The 22405-nt window shown below is 40.1% G+C and overlaps 1 protein-coding gene across 4 annotated transcripts in view; it reads right to left on the bottom strand.

The window, feature by feature from the left end:
* LOC133658420 (protein furry homolog) overlaps window positions 1-20970 on the bottom strand; it is a 94332-nt gene extending 73362 nt beyond the window's left edge. For 2 of the 4 annotated variants that reach the window (XM_062060450.1, XM_062060453.1), the window contains exon 1: window positions 20718-20970. In XM_062060450.1, the coding sequence (XP_061916434.1) occupies window positions 20718-20874 (157 nt within the window). In that variant the 5' untranslated portion in view covers window positions 20875-20970. Of the gene's footprint in view, window positions 1-4816; window positions 5129-20717 lie in introns of those variants that run through there. The other 2 variants (XM_062060451.1, XM_062060452.1) reach the window with 2 other exon arrangements.
* Window positions 20971-22405: the final 1435 nt, after the last annotated feature.

Below are 22405 nucleotides of genomic sequence, written 5' to 3'. Positions count from 1 at the left end.
AGTTGAAGCAAGATGTTCAACAGTTTTAAAAAAGACATACTTAAACACAAAAAGTAAACAAGATGTGTTTTCCAGGTCTTCCCAGGACATGCAAGTCATGGTGCCTTTCAAGGAATGCCCAGTATGTGCGACCCCTCTCAGCACCTACCCAGGCCCTTGATGAAGCTGATGACACTGGCCTTACTCCAGCACACGGCTGTACCGTCCATGGTGGGGAAGGACGACGGGGTAACCAGGATTTTAGCTCCCTTTAACCGAGCCAAAAAAGCTCCCTAAGGAAACACGTTGAAGTCCATGTCTTGTGTGTCAGCTGGCCGCGTCCTCCCGGGGCATAGTTTCCATGGCGCGCGCATGCCAGCTAGCCGCTGGTGGGTGTCTCTTAAATAAGAGCGACTAGACTGGAGACCAGTCTAGGAGACGAGTCTCCCCCTCTCCTTCTCTAAAGTTGCCGTCTGCGATGGTTTGCTTCCGCCTTGTGACCAGCTTGTGGTGCCTTCCAGGAGTGAAGGTCAGGCGGGAATTTTTAGCCGAGGCAAAGCGTGGTGATGCTACAGGGGCATAGCTGTGTGACTATAATTATCTCAGGGGATACACTATACTGGTGACTTGTGTCATCCCGAAGCATGGCAGTCACCATCAGACACGTTTTGCTACAATTAAATCAACATAGCATTGAGTGCATGAAGCCCCTTGTGTCTCACTCCGCACAAAGACTCCGACATGTGACTTGCAAACAAGGGGGCTCGTGGGGATTGACATCACCACCACCGCCAAGCTGAAAACAAACCCAGCATGGCAGCCCTCCCCTGACACAATGAGGAAAACAAGTGTCTCCCACTCTCATTCAAAAACATTATAAATAGTGTGTTCTCCAGAGAAATTAGCAGAAAAGTATACAACAGAGTACTGCCCCCAGAAGTCGTACAATCCAAGTTCAAACTAAGAGTAATATGTCTCAAAAGTCCAGTGTGATATAAAAACATGCAATAGAAATGGATTTAGCAGGAAATTGCACAAAAAACACTGTTCAGTGGAGCTTTTGCATTGATTGCTGTTGAAGTCATACAGTCAGAGTTTAAATACATTTTCCGGGGAAAATCTGCTCTAGAACTTGAGTTCACAAATGTTTCCCTCTGTCATACACAAACATCCAGCCAAGCAATAAATTAATTATTGTCCTAACAAACGAAAGTTTGAACTATATATTCTGGAGGAATTGTTCTCTGAAGTTCCATTCACAAATGTCTACCTCTGTCATACAAAAACATGCAAAATAGAAAGGTGTTCTCCAAAGCATTTAGTAAAAAAATCCACAAAACTCGCCCTTTTCAGTGGAACTTCTGAAGTCGAATGCACTCTGAAGTCATAACAATCAAAGTTCGAACTAAATATTCTGAAGAAATTATCCTCTACAGTTTAAATAAAAAAATGTCTACCTCTGTCATACAAAAAAAGAAAAATAGTAAGGTGTTCCTCAAAGCATTTAGTAAAACAATTCACAAAACTAACACACAGGGACTCTGAAGTCTAATGCACCCTGAAGTCCAGTTAAAACTAAATATTCTGGAGAAATTGTCCTCTAAATACACATTCACAAAGGTGTTCCCCAAATCATTGAGTAAAAAAAATGCACAGAACTAGCACTATTCAGTATAACTTCTGAAGTCTAATACCTACTAATATTTTAACAACCCAAAGTTAAAAGTAAATATTCTGAAGAAATTGTCCTCTAATGTCACATAAAACATTTAGTAAAAAACATGCACAGAATTTCCACTAATGAGTGGAAGTCTAATGCCCCTTGAAGTACTAATAATCCAAAATTCAAACTCAATTTTCTGGAAAAATACTGTAAGTCTCAAAGGTCAAGTTCACAAGTGTCCCCTTCTCTCACACACAAAAATGCAACATAGCAAGAGAGAGAATTTACTAGAAAACATTGCAAAAAAGCAAAAGTAGAACACATGAACCCATGAAGTCAAATGGTCTCTGAAGTCATAAATTCAGTCATAAATGCAATTATCTGGAAAATATATTCCTTTTATGTTGAGTTCACATGTGTCTCCTTCTCTCACACAAAAACATTCAACACAATGAAGAGTTTGTGGGTTGTAAGAAATGATACTGAAAAATGCACTACACAGAGGAACCTGTGTAGTCGAACGGCACTGAAGTTGAACAGAGTGATCAAACGACTAATAATCACACACAAAATTAAAAAAAAAAAATTTGGTCGAACATTTTGCAAAAAAAATCACTTTAAAGTTGAACCATTGAAGCAAACAACCGATAAGCTGTATTTCCTGTGCGAAAAATTGCTCCAAAATTTGAAAAAAAAAATTCTCTAAAAAAATGAAACTTTTTTCCTTGACAGTTTTAGTAAAAATTGATTGCATCGATTAAACAAACAACTATCGCAGGTTGTTAGAAGAGAGAGACACCACACTCTGAGGCTGAGAGATAAAAAATAAAATACACAACCCAACCCTGTAAAATAATAAAAACAACAACACAATCTGTCCAGTAAATGAAAGAAAACAAGCGTTTCCAAAGGTACTAAAGTTAAGCAGCTGCATTGTGCTAACTTAGCTGGATGTGGGAACCTCACTTCATTCACCTTCACCAGTTTGTGTTGTGGGAATGACCGATAATTTCAACAAAAGTTGCTACTTTTGAGCTCAAAATGCTTCCATCATGAATACTTTCATTCAGATTGTTATGGCAGCATGTTCAGGTAGCAAGCTAGTTGAATTAAACTATGCGCACTCTGTTGGTTGCCACTGAACAGTAAAATAAATAAATCAGGTTCCCTTGAACGCAGCACACTATATAAAAGCTAGATTTTGCGACAACACTGTCGAAAGTCAGGTTATGTAGAGAAGTGATTCCCAAACTGTGGTGCGCGGGCTCTATCTAGTGGTATGCCAAAGAATCACCTAATTAAATATTGTAACGTAACGGTTTTATATTCCTATATTCAAACACAATGCTACTGTTCAAACTGTATCTAATGTTACAATATCATTGCTGAGTAAAACCTCTGCCTTATTTTTAATAAATACTTAGGCCTACTACGATACTCTTAATGTTGGTCATTATGGTGGTACTTAGAGAGCCAAGTGTTTTCTGAGGTGGCACTAGGTGAGTTTGAGAACCACAGATGTAGAACAGTTATTTCTTTTGGATCATTCTTACATCAGAAACACAGCAATATTGTCTATTTTTACTACAAATTACAGTGCAAAACTTATATAATTCTAATGAGTTTCAGCTCAGCGAATGCATCCATGGAGACAAGAGAGTAAACACCCGCTTTAGCAGCCATTAGTGACGAGTGGGTCGACATTTGGACACAAATGACCTCTTTAACTGGGCCTGAATTTCCAGGGTCAGCATGGAGGTAGGGGGGCCATTATCAACACACACACACACACACACACACACACACACACACACACACACACACACACACACACACACACACACACACACACACACACACACACACACACACACACACACACACACACACAGGACTAAAAATAACAGCAAACTGTTCCAACAGTAGAATGTGAGGCTAATAAAAGCTTGTGCGTCACGTTACGTAATGAGCAGGAACCTCCCTGCCAGTTGGTTTATGATACAACATTTTTACGCTAAAGGGAGAGGGAAATAAATAGTTCCATATAGTCAACTGGAAAAGGGATAAAGATCATTTTAAAGCGTCCATTCAATTCCAGCCTGTGAATTGTGAAGACATCATTTCTAGCACAAAACAAAAGAGCGAGAATAGTTATTTGAGACTGTAACCAAAAGCACCAAAAGCCATTGAGGTCAGTTAATTATTGCGTTTCATAACTGCGACACTGAGAGCATGCCGTTGCTCGTCTCTGATTGGCTGACACGGGCGAGCCTTCGGGCTGTTTGAAGAGCAGATATCAGAATGCCGCTGCTCACTCATTCCACACAGCTTGGCCTTTAAACTCACGGGCCACAACATTAGGCACACTTTTACAATCGAATGAAATTTGCACAATTCAACATTGTTTGAAAAATAGAAGGATTAAGCCGAGCTTATTTAATACGTCCTTTCCATACTGATAATTAATAGACACCCTACTTTGTATCGTTACTATCAATAACGGGGGCACAGTATCACAATGATATTGTATGCAAAGAGGAAAAAAACGCAAATTAAGTGCCACGTTAATAAATAATGGCAAAGGATATTATTGTTGTCATCAGCAAACAAACTAATTATCTTTTAAAAACAAAGCGTTTTCCGTCATTGACGCCATCTTTTGCTGAGATGTAACATTGTATTAATGCACATGCACTTACTGTGAGAATTACGCAACATCCTCAGGAGATGGCAAATGGCTTCACTTACTGTATATTATGTCACTCTTTTGTAAAGACACTTTTTCAGTAACTTTCATTTTCTAGTCTTAGAAACATAAGGAGCTGATACCCCCAATGAACAAGGAAGCAAAGCCTGCAGGTGAAGTACTGCTAATCCTATTAGGGCGTCCTCCCGCTTACTAAAAGCTATTGAGCCCACGTGAGTGACTGGCACAGTCCAGTTAAAAACATGCAGACAAGCTGAATCATTGCATAGCGCCATGATGATGGGGATGAATCAGAGATGCAGTATGACAGCGACTATGTGCATGACGGACAAATTCTTGGAGGAGGAGGACGCCTCTCTCTGGCTGTTGCTAGGAGACAGCCAAATAGAAGTTGCAAATGACAAAGAATAGTTTGCGCGACAAACAGGATTTAGGTTCCTTTACGTAGACAACAAGCTGCTACTCACTGCCGCTCCATGACTTCAGCAGGGATTTGATGCTGATTTCAAAGAAGCCTGAGTCCTGCTGGCTGGCCATGACGGCAGCTTCCCTCCAACTTTTCCCCCCGAGGACCAGCAAGGCCGTCACCTCTCCCACACTTGGACACTCAAAAGACTGCTGTCCTCTGTAGCGTCCTATCACCGGCCCCCCTTCCCTCTTCAGTGCCTTTCCTCCCTGCTTGCGCTATACCCTGCGCTCGCTCTCAGCATCTCTCAAGCTAGAGGCGGGCAGTGGGCGGGAGAGTGAGGTCCCTTTAAATAACTGCGTGTGGAGGATGAGAGCGCAGGGAGCAATCCTCTTAGCCGGGCGCAGTTAATAATAACCGCCGTTTGTCTGCGTGCGCCTGCCTGGTGGTGATGATGACAGTGATGATGATGATGAGAGTGCTGGGCATCTCTTCAGTGCAGCCAGGCGCCTCTGAGAAGGCAGGAAGTGCAGCACATAAGCGGCAGACATCTGGGAGAGCAGTGGGAAGATGACATTAAAATGATCAGCAGAGCCGTCGGGATTACGGCCGCTTAGAGGATCTGACTGCTGGCTTTTAGCCCTTTTACGTCCTTACAGAAGATGTCAGAGACACAAAGTTGATTCTTAACTACTTTTGCTCCCTTGATTGTCATCCAAATTGACTTTTTTATGCTCAAATTTTGAAGGAAATGAAAAAAAAAGGGCCGCGTGTCCATCCATTCAGGGCATGGAAAGTTCTGCATTATAATGACAATTTTATAGCAACATAAGCGTATACTGGAAACTCAATTTACCCCCTCTGTTTGCAAACTTTTCGATTTACAAGTTTTAAAATGGAGCCAATAATGCGTCTGTGTTCGAATCATGTCGCTGTGTACGAACGCTTCATTCATTCATTCATTTTGTGTCCTGCAGGCCCAAAGCAGGGCGCAGCATTTTTGGGGAGGCATTTTTTACACGTCACTTCTCAGCGCAGTGTTAATTTTCTGTGGTTTTTTTGTGCCTGCAGAAACCATTTAAATTTTTAGAAGAAGACTAAAAACACACCTTTTTATTCAGGCTTTTTAATGATCATGTTAAACTCTTATGTTTTTTATTTTTATTTTTTATGTTATTTTATTAATGGCTATTATTACTACTATTATTCTCTCAATGTTATGTATTTATGTATTATTGACATTTTATTTATATACATATATTTTATCACAGGTTTCCTACTATTTTTTAGATGGCGTTAATTTTAGTTAATTCCAGTGTGGACACCTCTAAGGTGGCTTTTTTCCTCAATCCTAAATCAGATGCCATGTTTTGTTTTGTTATTGTCAATAATGCTGCGTGTGTGTGTGTGTGTGTGTGTATGTGTGCGCGCGTGTGTGTGCGTGTTTGTATGTATGTGTTTTCTTCTCTTCTTTTTTTTGTTTAAAGCACTTTGTGTTTGCCACTTGCAAGTATATGAAAGGTGCTATATAAACAAAGTTTGATTTGATTTCGGCAAATTTTGTACATTTTACTAGCTCAATATGAGTCCCAAAGAGAAAACAGACCCGTGTTGAAAGAAGGAGGGAATCGATGTGGAGTTAAAAAAAAAAAAAAAAAGACTATTTGCGAGGAGTACATTATCGGCGCTTACAGGTATGGAAGTATCGATGAACCACAGCAAGTTTTATTGTGATGAGACCCGACTTTTCTGGAAGAATATGCCAAAGCGGACCTATTTCACAGCAGAGGAGACCTACCTCTCGTTCAGTGGGGCCTCTTCCACCCACACATGGCCCCTCCCCCCGTTCCCGCCTGTCCCTAGTTTGTCTGCTTCTTTCTCGTCAGCTCCTCCTTTTGCCAACGTTAATGTAAGTGGATTTAACTTTTTAAAATGTTTACTATTGTAGCAAAATGGTTGTTAAAGTTAAGGATTTTTGCGATTTCTGATCGTTTGTGAGGGCACCAAAGGGACTTCTATATGTGTGCACGTGTTGGCAGAGCAGCACATACAGAGGACAGCAGCTTGTCGATGCTGTTGTTTTACCTCGTTAATAAAGAGACGGTTGATTCATCACCTCTATCTTATGTTTGTTTGATATACAGTACTGTATATCACTTTATGTTGTGTTCAAAGTGTACAGACCTTCATTAAAACATGGACTTTTGTCGAGGCTGGAACCTATTATTTACATTTACATTGTTTCTTACGGAGAAGGTTGCTTCAGTAAACAAACTTTTTGATTTACGAACATTGTTGAAGAACCAATTAAATTCGTACATTGAGGTTCCGCTGTGCTACAAAACTACAATGGCTCTCAATAAAGCCCGGAACAATCCATGAAATATCATCCTGTACTTTATTCAATGCTATTCCACTCCGGTCCTAAAGGTGGGAGTAATGACCCTTGCAAAGTGGGTGCAAACTGCCACACACGGAAAGTTTGTTTTTCACGACAGCTCCACATGGCCCCAATGCAAGCTGACTGTAACAGCTAAGGCAAAGTACATTAAATAAAATGTTTGGCCACTTCGTGGCACAAATTGTGAAAATAGGTTGTGTATGTTTTTGCATTATTGTAACAAAATAAACTAGAGAAGCACTCTGCCAGGCCCTACCTTCCTACGGAAAAACAAATATCCTGAATCTAGACGGTGATCCGGATCAGCCCCAAAATATAATCACTTGTTCCTTAAAGGAGACATATTTTGTAAAACCAAATTTCTTACCTATTGGTACTGTATGAGTCCCGAAAATGTAAAATCAAACCATGGAGGCATGGCGTAGATATATATAACATGTTCCTTCATATTTCCTCCAAAAGAGTCGTTTGGAATTTGCCCAATTTGTGACGTTTTTCCCAAGTGTTATTTCAGCGGGTATATCCATACATATCAATCAATCAATCAATCAATGTTTATTTATATAGCCCTAAATCACAAGTGTCTCAAAGGGCTGTACAAGCCACAACGACATCCTCGGTACAGAGCCCACATACGGGCAAGGAAAAACTCACCCCAGTGGGACGTCGGTGAATGACTATGAGAAACCTTGGAGAGGACCGCATATGTGGGTAACCCCCCCCTCTAGGGGAGACCGAAAGCAATGGATGTCGAGTGGGTCTGACATAACATTGTGAAAGTCCAGTCCACAGTGGATCCAACACATCAGCGAGAGTCCAGTCCACAGCGGGGCCAGCAGGAAACCATCCCGAGCGGAGACGGGTCAGCAGCGCAGAGATGTCCCCAACCGATGCACAGGCTAGTGGTCCACCCGGGGTCCCGACTCTGGACAGCCAGCACTTCATCCATGGCCACCGGACCTATGCAACTCCCCCTCGCAAGGGACAGGGGAGAAGAGGAGAAAATAAAAGAAACGGCAGATCAACTGGTCTAAAAAAGGGGGGTCTATTTAAAGGCTAGATTATACAAATGAGTTTTAAGATGGGACTTAAATGCTTCTACTGAGGTAGCATCTCTAACTGTTACCGGGAGGGCATTCCAGAGTACTGGAGCCCGAATAGAAAACGCTCTATAGCCCGCAGACTTTTTTTTGGCTCTGGGAATCACTAATAAGCCGGAGTTCTTTGAACGCAGATTTCTTGTCGGGACATATGGTACAATACAATCGGCGAGATAGGCTGGAGCTAAACCGTGTAGTATTTTATACGTAAGTAGTAAAACCTTAAAGTCGCATCTTAAGTGCACAGGAAGCCAGTGCAGGTGAGCCAGTATAGGTGTAATATGATCAAACGTTCTTGTTTTTGTCAAAAGTCTTGCAGTCGCATTTTGTACCAACTGTAATCTTTTAATGCTAGACATAGGGAGACCCGAAAATAATACGTTACAGTAATCGAGACGAGACGTAACGAACGCATGAATAATGATCTCAGCGTCGCTAGTGGACAAGATGGAACGAATTTTAGCGATATTACGGAGATGAAAGAAGGCCGTTTTAGTAACACTCTTAATGTGTGACTCAAACGAGAGAGTTGGGTCGAAGATAATACCCAGATTCTTTACCGAGTCGCCTTGTGTAATTGTTTGGTTGTCAAATGTTAAGGTGGTATTATTAAATAGATGTTGGTGTCTAGCAGGACCGATAATCAGCATTTCTGTTTTCTTAGCGTTGAGTTGCAAAAAGTTAGCGGACATCCCTTGTTTAATTTCATTAAGACACGCCTCCAGCTGACTACAATCCGGCATATGGTAAAGTTTTACCCAAAGTGCTTTGCGCGAATTTGTTATTGTAGTCAATAAATTCCTTCTTTTTCTCTATCCTCTTGTTATGGGGCAGACTGGCTCATAGATGCATGTGCATCCTCGGCTGTTGCCATATCTGATACAAATTAGCGTATAGTTCGAACTTTGATATCTTCCATATGGAAGCACTATAAACTACAACACAGCTAGCAGAGAGAAGACGCAGTTGAAGTGCAAGCACATAAATAAAAACGGCGCGTTTTAAATGTCGAAAACATCATAATATGAATATAAAAAAGTAAAAATTAAGTTTATGTCCATAACTTTCCGAGTTATCTGTAGTGGAATGAAAGAAAATGGCGCGAATACTCTCATTCTTTTCCTCTGTGGGTGGAGGTGGGGCTGCAAGAACTCACAGACAGAGAAGTTGATGTCACGGCGCGGACTCGAACCCGGTTTTCTCCAGCAGCTGAGTCTTCCAATTCCTCCTCTGGCTGCGTGCCCAGACACGCCCCTGCTTGCGCTGGGCGCAGCACGCCCACGCAGCAACAAAGCTGCAAACAATTGCGAATCAGCACACCTGGACCTGATGAGAGGGAGCGGCATAAAAGCCAGCGGACCCAAGAGACCTTTGCCAGAACGTAGCCAATCTTTCACAGTAAGCATCACGTCTGGCACTACTCCCTCGTTCCTTGCTCGCCTTCTTTGTGCTCTTCCTCGTTCCCGTGTTTGATGTCCCTTGTGTCTTCCACAGTGTCTTCCCTGCTGCCTGTGATCGTGTCCTGTAGTGATGGGTTGATGAGGCCTCATGAAGCGTTTCGACACATTGCAAAACTGTATTGATACTGTGTCGATACAGTGTCACTAAATACTGACATCTGCTGGACATTAAAAATCCCTACAGGCAACCTATGGACCGACTCAACTGACACTGATATTATGACCTAGTATATACAACAATATAAACCAAGTCATTGTATTTCATTTAGGATTATTTCATATCTTCATTTAAATAAAGATATATTTTTTAGATACAGTCAAATAATGTGAACATGTATCATGACTAGGATGGTAGAAGGTGGGGATTGAACCCCAGTAACCAATTGCTGGCACAGCCACGCTACCAACTTCGCCACGCCGTCATTCCTGTACCTTCTCTAGTAACAGTAGTGATGGGTCCACACAGATGCATCGGCGCATGCGTCGAGCTCATAGAGCGAAACCCTGTGTCGGTGCGCGTACCGCTTTTAGAAAGTCACGTGACCGATCATGAGCTGCTTTGGTCACGTGACCGATACGCGAACTGTATCGCACTGACACCTCCTCTGTGCCCTGTGAGCAACCTTCCCTCTAAGGTGCGCGCCTGCGCAATTGCGCAGTGCTCAAGCGTCCTCCGCGCACACCGTGCGCCGCACAGCCAATATATGCCGCGCACCAAATCAAACCCATCTGAATTCTAAACAAAATAAACACATTTATTCTGTGTAATTTTGAAATGCAACTTTGAGTGACAGTGACAACAAGCGGCCCTAATGGTGTTTGTCAACAACACGCATTGCGCCGCTTCCTAATAAACACAGTTTGGCGCGCAGGCGTCAGTGCGATACAGTTCATGAGCGGTCACGTGACCAGAACAGCTCATGAGCGGTCACGTGACCAAAACAGCTCATGAGCGGTCACGTGACCAAAACAGCTCGTGTTCGGTCACGTGACTTTCTAAAAGCGATACGCGCACCGACACAGGGTATCGCTCTATGAGCTCGACGCATGCGCCGATGCATCGGTGTTGCCGGACCCATCACTAGTGTCCTGTCTCACGACCTCCACCTGGATCTCTGCTTGCTTCCCTCGACCCTTGACCTCTGCTTGGACTCGGAAATCGTTGCCTCTCTCCAGCCCCCGACTGCTTGCCTCCCTGCTGACTACCTCTTCACTTTGCCCCTTGGATTCCACGAAAGATTCAAACAACACGCACCGACAACAACCCCTGGTAAAACTTACATTGTTAATTCTACACATCGTCCGCACTCATTCACTTGTGGTAGCATACACACCCCACACACTCATCAAGGTTTTCAATAAACCTAGTAAACCGCAGTCCTGCCTTGGTGTCGCCTCCTTCCCTTTGCCCGGTACACAACAGTTGAAGCTTGTAACGTAAATGTAAGGTAACTTAATAGAAGTTGTTTGGACTAGCCCCAAAAAGTAATACTTGTTCCTTTTTAGGCATTTCCTGAAGGGTAGATAAAAAGCAGCCAATAACTTTTTGAGCTATATATAGTGGAATGAAAGAAATTTAGTGAACCTTCTTGTCAGTTATCCACTCTTTGTCTGCGGGACCGCTAGCATACACACTCACATACACATGCACACACAAAAACAATACACACAAACGTAAGGTAATGGAGTACAAATGATCCGGATCAGGCCCAAAATCTAATCAGTTGTTCCCTATCCTATTTCAGACATTTCCTGAAGGTTTCATGAAAATACTGACTAACAGACAAACCAATGATGACAGTTACGTAACAACTAAGCTGTAGCATAAGAAAAATAACAACAAAAACATGTTAGACATGTGGCTAAAAACATTTAAATGGGGTTAGGGTTTAGGAATATTATTTTCATGAATTTTAGTAACCAAACAAGGCGTTTTAAGTAATCCCTACATTTGCATTACTTTCTATGCAAATCCTGCGACATCTTCGTGAGAGCAAGCTCATATGTTCATTTCAAAGTATACCATGAAATCCTTGCGTGAGCAGTTATGTCATACATACTGTGTGTACAGACTTAAACTCCAACTAAGCTGTCATGCATCAGCATATCCCTCCAGTAATATTTTCTCAGCTGCTGTAAATACCAGTTGGTAAACAAAACATTGCTTCAAAAAACCTTTTTTTGTGTGTCAATTGGACATATTTGCCTCAAGGAAAAGCTGTCTTTATCTGCTTTTTTTAAAAAGACAAACACAGTCAATGGGTGTAGTCTGTTCTCATCATGCCACGTCATTAAGGTCGTCTGTCAAATATTTGAAGTGTGGAAATTTGGATTTGTAGCCTCAATAAAATATTTTTTTTTCATGTCAGAAAACAGAAAGCGGAAAGGTGTGGTCCACTGCAAGATGGAAGTGGGTGTGACCTATATGTCTGTGTGGAAAACTTGATTTTAGCATCACCTCAACTAAATAAGTAAATATTTATCAAGCCAATGTATATATTGCTGGGTTTTAGTGCATCCCTCACTGTATTAGCTACAATTAACCACACTTTCTCTTACAGAAGCTGTATTTATTCAACTACAGCAGCGTTTCTCAAAGTGTGGGGCGCGCCCCACTGGTGGGGAATAGAGACATGACAGGTGGGGTGTGAGGAACGGGAGGAAATTTCACTTAGATTTTTTTTATTTTTTTATTATTATATTCTTTGATTTTTTTTTTTACTATGCTTTCATTTTCTATACACACTGGAAATCACTTTGTGATTCTGTCTGTGAAATCCGCTATATAGATAAATGTAAATTACTTATTTTTCCTGTATGCTTTACATTTCTAGGTAGGAGCGAAAGTTTGACAGACAGCAACAGTAACTAATGGGGGCGGGGCTAAGCGGAAGCTTTGTGAATGGCGAGTCACTGTGCGAGGATTTGCTGTTTTGCAAATACATAAAAAATAGAGCCACTGTTCAAGATAATGGACAGTTTCCTCAAAGAACATGACCTTAAATGGGAAAACTGTTTGGGCTTTTGCTCTGATGGCGCGCATGGCAAAGTCAAGAAACGGGCTGCAGGCTCTAATAAAGAGGGCTGCGCCAAATGCGCATTGGACACAATGTGTCATTCACCGGGAAACACTCGCGTCAAGGCAGCTCAGCCCCGAATTCAATGAGGTTTTAACAGTGGCAGTGTCAAGCCTGCAACCCCGATTTGAAAAGCTGTGCAGTGCAAAACAGGCTCATTGCAGCCACTAATGCTGGAGTACTGTAAAACTCATGTTCACTTGCCCTGTCCTCCTTTTTTTGGCAAAGATTGCAAAGTGGCACTTTTATTTTCATTTATTATTGAACTTGATGCAAGTTATTTGATTTATTATTGAACTTGATGCAAGTTATAACACTTTTATTTGATTTATTATTGAACTTGATGCAAGTTATAACACTTTTTTTGATTTATTATTGAACTTGATGCAAGTTATAACACTTTTGTTTTATTTATTATTGAACTTGATGCAAGTTATAACACTTTTATTTGATTTATTATTGAACTTGATGCAAGTTATAACACTTTTTTTTTTATTTATTATTGAACTTGATGCAAGTTATAACACTTTTGTTTTATTTATTATTGAACTTGATGCAAGTTATAACACTTTTGTTTTATTTGTTATTGAACTTGATGCAAGTTATTTGATTTATTATTGAACTTGATGCAAGTTATAACACTTTTATTTGATTTATTATTGAACTTGATGCAAGTTATAACACTTTTTTTGATTTATTATTGAACTTGATGCAAGTTATAACACTTTTTTTGATTTATTATTGAACTTGATGCAAGTTATAACACTTTTGTTTTATTTATTATTGAATTGATGCAAGTTATTTTATTTGATACTGAACTTGATGCAAGTTATACCACAGCTGCACAGTTATTTTATTTATTATTGAACTTGATTTTATTTTATGTTATTGAGTTTGAATGTATAAAACTTGATGTTACTTGATGTTCGATAAATTTGAAAATGTTAAGCTTGGCATTAGCGTTCTGTTGGGGCGATGGGGGCAGGTGGGGCTTGAAAACTCCCCCTTGTCCAAAGTGGGGGATGACAAAAAAAGTTTGAGAACCACTGAACTACAGTGAGTAGTAGGCATGTAATAGAGGTAGTATGTAGTTTGTTTATGAATTTTGATAATAGTGACTTAAAAAAAAAATATTCAGAGCATTATCCCTATATAAAATATTGCCAGTGCCATCAGTGACGACATCATCCATCCTGTGCTGGCTCTCAGCAGCATAATCTCCATCCAAACACTTGTTCGTCATTATGTAATGTACTTTGATGATGGGGGGGATCAGGCAAGCTTTTACTAAACTAACATTAACTAACAAGTCTTTCACAGCCTGGATGGTCTATAACACAGGTGTCAAGTCAAGGCCTGGGGGCCAGATTTGGCCCGCTACATCACTTTATATGGCCCGCAGAAGCCTGGAAATAGCATGTTGTTGCGCTTGTAGCGTGAAAGCAAGACAACTTGAAGTATATTTGACACACAAAAACGTGTGCGTCGTTTATTCATCAAAGGCGAGAATGAATGACTACTAACATTGAACGACTCAAAATGGCGGTCCCAACAAAGCCCCACCTTTGGGAGAATCTCCTGACAGTCACTTAAAGGGGCCGCCCCGAATTACTCACTCTTAACTGCATATATGAATGCTAAACCAGAACAACATTGTTATGTGCACAATCGAACAGTGACAGTAAAAAATTATGACAAAGTCAAGTAAACAGGTGTGGTGAATTATGTCCTTAAAGCAACCGCTACAATGAGTCAATAAAGTACTTTATCTATTCTTACTAAATGTATTTGTGCTTTCCATTTTGACAGAATTCTTTTTTTTAAATGCATATCTTTTAAAATTTTTATATAATCTAATAATGCAACAAAATCATCATACGGTCCCAATTAATTTTTTTTGTATTGTATTTTGTAAATACTTACATATCTGCTTGACTTGCAGTTTTAAAGCAAACTACCTATCAAATTGTACATTGTAAAAACGACAGAAGATTTTATGGTAAAATTCTGGTCACTGAGCTGCTAATTTTATACTGTAAAATTAACGGTAGTTTTTAAACAGTTTTTTGCTGCGCTGCTGGTAAAAAACAAGCAAACTTGGGTTACTGTTTTTTACATCTATATTACTACACCGTAAAAACAACCGTTGTAGATTTTACAGTAAAAAAATTGTCAGCTCGGTTGCCGGAATTTTACCGTTAAAAAAACCAGTGCCATTTACAGTAATAGGCTGTAAAGAACACCACAAATTTCATGGTAAAATCCTGGCGACTTAGCCTCTAGTTTTTCACATTAGAATCGAAAGTTTTTTTTTACAGTGCCCCTGAATTTTTTTTTATATTTAAATGCATTTGAAATGTGTAAAAATGTAATGAGGCGAGTCCTAATAAATGTATATTATTTACTGTTATAAGCGGCCGTCTAAAGGCAGTCATAACTGAGTACAGCTCTGGTAATGGGTACATTCGCACCCACCTGCACAAATGTACTTCAAAATGTAACAATCAAAATAAATATGACTTTTTTTTTATTACTAGGCATGCATATATAATAGGCATTAGTTTGACCATTTAAAATCAACGATAATAAAAAGGAGATGCTTGGAAATAGCATAAAAATGCCCCAAAAACTTGGAAAAACGCGATTCATAGCGTTACTTTTTGGTGTAACCATCATGAGCGTTCTGTTCAGGTATATTTCTTTTATATTTTGATAAATCATCATATTTATGTATTACTAAATTTAAATAGGTATTGATCAATCTTTAAGCTGTGTGTATTTGATTTCAGTTTGCTTTTGACATCTTGTTTAGAATTGTAGTTCAAACTTTTACAACCTTGTGTTGCGCTCATGATGGCGTAACCAAACTAGATTATTTTGAATAATTATTCCCTTTTTTACATTTAGTATATTTAAATATACTGTGTTTTATGCTTTTTGGAACACGTACTATACATATTATACAATAAAGTCCCATATAAAATTATGTTTCTAGCAATACTTTAATTTTGCCTTTGAAAGTAACACTCCAATGTCCATTAGTGGAGCTGTACACAACTGCAATGAAGCCCTCATGAGTTTGACACCCCTGGTCTATAAATTCTCAATGTGTGACGTAACATGACCTGAGTTTGTGTCACTACAGGTGATTTATTTTTCAACTTCATGTGATGTAGTGACGCCAGGTTTCACGTCCAGACTGCAGATCGCACTGCGTCACACGGCAGTGAAAGGACAAGTCAGCTGTCATACAGGTAACAGCCGCTACACTATAGCAACACTACAAGAATATAGGCAAACATTAAGGAACAGGCTGATTTCACGACAGCGCCATCTATTGGATCAGTTGGGGCACAAACCCACTTGCCCCTGAAGGAAAATCTCCACTTAAAGGCCTACTGAAACCCACTACTACCGACCACGCAGTCTGATAGTTTATATATCAATGATGAAATCTTAGCATTGCAACACATGCCAATACGGCCGGGTTAACTTATAAAGTGCAATTTCAAATTTCCCGCGAAACTTCCGGTTGAAAACGTCTATGTATGATGACATTTGCGCGTGATGTCAATCGTTGAAACGGAAGTATTCGGACACATTGTATCTCAATACAAACAGCTCTGTTTTCATCGCAAAATTCCACAGTATTCTGGACATCTGTGTTGGTGAATCTTTTGCAATTTGTTTAATGAACAATGAAGACTGCAAAGAAGAAAGCTGTAGGTGGGATCGGTGTATTAGCGGCTGGCTGCAGCAACACAACCAGGAGGACTTTGAGGATAGCAGACGCGCTATCCAACGCTAGCCGCCGACCGCATCGATGATCGGGTGAAGTCCTTCGTCGCGCCGTCGATCGCTGGAACGCAGGTGAGCACGGGTGTTGATGAGCAGATGAGGGCTGGCGTAGGTGGAGAGATGTTTTTATCATAGCTCTGACGAGGTCCCGTAGCTAAGTTAGCTTCAATGGCGTCGTTAGCAACAGCATTGCTAGGCTTCGACAGGCGGCACAGCATTAACCGTGTAGTTACAGGTTCAGTGTTTGGTGTCTCCTGATAGTAGTATTGTTGATCTGCTGTCTATCCTTCCAGTCAGGGGCTTATTTATTTTGTTTCTATCTGCATTTAAGCACGATGCTATCACGTTAGCTCCGTAGCTAAAGTGCTTCACCGATGTATTGTTGTGGAGATAAAAGTCACTGTGAATGTCCATTTCGCGTTCTCGACTCATTTTCAAGAGGATATAGTATCCGAGGTGGTTTAAAATACAAATCCGTGATCCACAATAGAAAAAGGAGAGAGTGTGGAATCCAATGAGCCCTTGTACCTAAGTTACGGTCAGAGCGAAAAAAGATACGTCCTGCACTGCACTCTAGTCCTTCACTCTGACGTTCCTCATCCACGAATCTTTCATCCTCGTTCAAATTAATGGGGTAATCGTCGCTTTCTCGGTCCGAATCGCTCTCGCTGCTAGTGTAAACAACGGGGAAATGTGAGGAGCCTTTCAACCTGCGACGTCACGCTACTTCCGGTACAGGCAAGGCTTACCCACATATGCGGTCCTCTCCAAGGTTTCTCATAGTCATTCACATTGACGTCCCACTGGGGTGAGTTTTCCTTGCCCGTATGTGGGCTCTGTACCGAGGATGTCGTTGTGGCTTGTACAGCCCTTTGAGACACTTGTGATTTAGGGCTATATAAATAAACATTGATTGATTGATTGATTGATTTTTTTATCAGCGACCAAAAGTTGCGAACTTTATCCTCGATGTTCTTTACTAAGTCCTTTCAGCAAAAATATGGCAATATCGCGAAATGATCAAGTGTGACACATAGAATGGATCTCACATCCCCGTTTAAATAAAAAAAATTCATTTCAGTAGGCCTTTAAAGGTACACTGAAGATATGGGCATCAACATTATTAACAATATGATTTGCCTGAGTGGCTTGACAGAATATGTAAAGAAAACAACAACAAAAAAACTAAACAAAAACACTATAAGAAAACAGGCAATATTAAGTAACAGGCTGATTTCAGTACAGTGCTATATATTAGATCAGTAGGGGCACAAACCCCCTTGTCCCTAAAGGTAAATCTACATTTAAAGGTACACTGAAACTCCTACAAATTGTTCCACAGGATTACTGTAAATATGCCTCTATTCTCTTATAGTCTCAGAATGCGTGATAACAGCTCGGGCTAATATGCAATTGAAATATTATGACGGGTAGACATCCAACAGCTTTATCTACCTCTTCATGTGCTTTAAAATATCAGTGGTGCTAAATGGTGGTGTAAGTGTCTTTAGGAGTTCAAATAAGACAAATTGGTTCATAATGCGCGCATGTTTGTAAAGAAGAAACTTGTTGCCATGACATCAGAGATAAATCATTATATCTTATCTACATGTTTCTATCGCTGTCAAGCTCAAGTGGAGGCCAAAGACTTCAAAAAAAAGTGTTGGACAGTTTGCAGGTGTGTGCTCGGTAGAAACTTTCATGTCTGCAGTTAAAACATGTATAAATACATTCATGATCGACTTCATTTGGTACATCTGAATTGGTTGGTAATACAGTTGTACCTGAACTTAAGAGTGCCTCAACTTAAGAGTGTTTTGAGATAAGAGCTGTCTCTGGCTGATTGTTATTCTTTAAGTTGCATGCAAAAATGTAAGTTACAAGCATCCCCGCCATTTGTTGGCGTTGCAAATGTCACAGTTAACCCCATAAGATCCGCCCAAAACAACTGGGGCCGTACTTATCAAGCTTCTTAGAATTACTCCTAAGAAGTCTGCTAAGAGTTGACTTAAGAGTAAATAAATTATTCGCTGAAAGCTGCACTTAAAAGTTAGTTATCAAGCGTCTTACTCACACTTTCAGCGAAGTGTAGGACTGAATCTTAAGTGTCACACTCAGAGCTGAATTACGACATTACTATGTGCCGTAAACGGAATTTTAGGTGACGTAATTTCTGTGTCCATAGAAATGACCAATCACGGAAGGGAATTCGTTGTCTAAGAATAAAGAAATATCTTGGAAATATTTAAGTGGACAATGGGAGTGTATATTTTGACAATAAAGTACAAAATAATACAAAACAAACTAGTCCCTGCCGGCACTCACGCTACCGCTCCCTCTCTTCTATCGCCCACACACTCACTGACGTCACTCACCTCACGGCCACACACATACGCTACTGTCATAACATTTTCTTTCCAATTCATTAATTACGCAACTAATTTGAAACTGGTGTGGGTGGCTCTATATATACTAGCCCACTGCAGACACATGCAGAAATCAACAAGGAATCGAAAAGTATTAAATCTGTGACAAAAATAATATCCGCTCTGTCTAAACGATACCGTTTGATCAGCTGCTCGTCATCAAAAAAAACAAAAACATTGTTCCGTTCCCTGAACGTTCGCGCACGTCTCTCTCGCCTCAGTGCCATCCCCTGCTGGCAACTCCTAACCACTTAAGACACCTCTGAAGGTCTCTTAAATATCGTGGAGAGTAGGAGTGATTCTTAGACTTAAGAACGTTGATAAAAAGCTTTTATTCTTAAGTTTGAGAGTAGGACTAAATTTCGCAAATTCTCAGGACTTAAGTGTAAAATGGCACTCTAAGAAGCTTGATAAGTACGGCCCCTGGTCTTACTCGCTATCATTAGCTTATAGCTAGACATTGGAAAGAAGAAAGTGAGTGTGAAGAACAGTGCTAAGAAGAGGAAGTGGATGATATTCATTGAATAAAAGAACAAAATCATCAAAAACACGACAGAGTGTGTCACCAATCAATTGGAGCGTATCACTGCTCGTCTGCACCGAACTGAAGCAGAATGAGTCTAACGCCAGCCTATAACGTTAAAATAGTACCAAAACGGCAGACATTTATCCATGAACATATAGAAAAGTTGCTGATGGTGTGTTTGACAGAGAATCAGCTTGAAGGAGATACTGGAGAAGTCCTCTCGCCAAGATATATGTTGTACATCATTATTACATTACTTCATAAAAGTACTGCAGTTATTTGTACTACATTATATTGTATTGTTTTTATACAATATTTCTTATCTAAAAGTTATTTTTTTCTTTTTAAAAAACATGTTACGTGCTAAAAAAAAAAAAGCTCTTTTGGGGCAGGGGGCAAGCACCAATTAAATTGATTTGAATTAATTTAAATGGGAGATGTTTATTTGGGATACAATTGTTTTGAGTTAAGAGCTCATTCACAGAACCAATCAAGCTTGTAAGTTGAGGTAAAACTGTATCATTTAAAAAAATAATATTATAGTTAATTGTACTCACAACTATTTATGATAATTTGTTAACCTTATTTAGTGAGATCAGATGTAAATACAAACACATCAATAAAAATAAACAGATAAAAACAAGAATAAAAAATATGATAAATAACATTTTGTTTATAAAAATAAATAATACAATTATTTGAATTAGCCATGATCATATTAAAAACATTGCCATAATATCCGTATTGTACTATTTCATTTCTGACACAGCTAGTTTATGATGCAGGTGTACTGATGTTTTACCTGGTAAACATGTTGGTTTAAAAAAAAAAAAACTCTACCCAGCTTTTATTTGTAATTACTGCCTACGTGCAGATGGGAGAACACATTAGGAACTTATTAGGAGCATTATCAAGCGCTGATGAAGGGGAGGAATGCCAGCTATGTGTCTGCTCTTGTCGGCTATCTGTGGAGTTTTTTAAACTCCCCACTCGGACCCCCATGCAGGGGCCCCTTCTCTGCTCACGTCTTAAGACTGTCACTCACTGAAAGCTAGATGAGAGTTGTGCATTAAAGAGTTGATGTCAGGTGCATCCTTCATCAAATAAAAAGGCCACATCATTCCTGAGGAAGCGTGCCAAATGCAATAAACAAGTGAGGCATTTCTCTACCTACTTTCAAGAATGGTGGGCCTCTTCTTGTGCCGCATCTTTTTAAACTTGCCCCTAAAGTCCCGAGGCGAGAATGGGTCCAAGCTGGCAATGCGCCCCAGGACCACCTCGTCCAGCAGTTCTTCAGGACAGTCTGTCCCCGTCTCGGCCTCTGAGGTCATGTTGGTTGGCTGCGAGCCCTAAATGACTTCTATCATTCTCCCCATGTGAGGATGTGACAGACTTTTTTTTTTGCGTTCCTTCTCCCTGCTGCTCTATCTCTGTCTGCTCATGTGTTCCCAGCCTTCCACTTGTCAGGGCAGTCGAGCTAGTTACAGTTCCAAAAAAAAAAAAAGTCATGAATTGGACAGGTATTAGATTACTTGGACAGCCCCTCCTCTTTTTGGGGCCAAAATGCGAGGAGGAGAGAAGAAGTTATGACTAAAAGAGGGAGGGAGTGCGACGGAGAGAGCAACAGCCCCGCCTAGCGTGTGTGCCCACCAGGCATTCCTGAATAAATATCCTGTATTTGTCTTGTCACGTCTTAACACCCTCCATCTCCGACGGCTGGTGCGCATTTGCAAAGTACACACTAATCACCACAGCCAAAAGCATCACAGAAAGAATGCCAAATATGAATGCAAACTGAAAATACACACAAGGGGGTCTTTTCGAGTTGACCCTTGTAGCCTTTGGGCTCCAAAAGTAGAATTAAATGTAAAATAAATCAAAACGTCAAATCCAGTGTCACATGTTTCAAGAGAAAACTACAAAGATGTACAGTATATAAAAGTTGAATTAACGAAATAAAAATAGATTTTTAAAAAATGCACACCTAGTCGAAAACAAAGACAGACAACAAACATGGACACAACTAACAAAATAAAAAATTAAACTAATGAAATAAAAAGTATTAAATGGTAAGAAATTATTAGAAAATTACATACAAATAGAAGATATATTCAATCAATCAATCAATCAATGTTTATTTATAGAGCCCTAAATCACAAGTGTCTCAAAGGGCTGTACAAGCCGCAACGACATCCTCGGTACAGAGCCCACATACGGGCAAGGAAAAACTCACCCCAGTGGGACGTCGGTGAATGACTATGAGAAACCTTGGAGAGGACCGCATATGTGGGTAACCCCCCCCCCTCTAGGGGAGACCGAAAGCAATGGATGTCGAGTGGGTCTGAAGTAAAAAATAAATACATAAAGAAAAAAAGAAAAACAATATTTTTTAATCAAAACCAAAAAAAATCGTATATATTGTACATGTATATATATATATATATATATATATATATATATATATATATATATATATTTGTTGTTGTTGTTGTTGTTGTTGTTGTTGTTGTTGTTGTTGTTATGTCTGGTCTGACAAAGACCTGGGGCCGTACTTATCAAGCTTCTTAGAGTGCCATTTTACACTTAAGTCCTGAGAATTTTCGAAATTTAGTCCTACTCTCAAACTTAAGAATAAAAGCTTTTTATCAATCTTCTTAAGTCTAAGAATCACTCCTACTCTCCACGATATTTAAGAGACCTTCAGAGGTGTCTTAAGTGGTTAGGAGTTGCCAGCAGGGGATGGCACTGAGGCGAGGAGACGTGCGCGAACGTTCAGGGAGCGGAACTATGTCCTGGATTTGTTTGATGACGAGCAGCTGATCAAACGGTATTGTTTAGACAGAGCGGGTATTATTTTTGTCA

This window comes from Entelurus aequoreus, linkage group LG10, assembly GCF_033978785.1.
Source record: "Entelurus aequoreus isolate RoL-2023_Sb linkage group LG10, RoL_Eaeq_v1.1, whole genome shotgun sequence".
NCBI lineage: Eukaryota > Metazoa > Chordata > Actinopteri > Syngnathiformes > Syngnathidae > Entelurus > Entelurus aequoreus.
The sequence above is the reverse complement of the archived record's forward strand: the minus strand, read 5'-3'. Positions and strand labels throughout refer to the sequence as shown.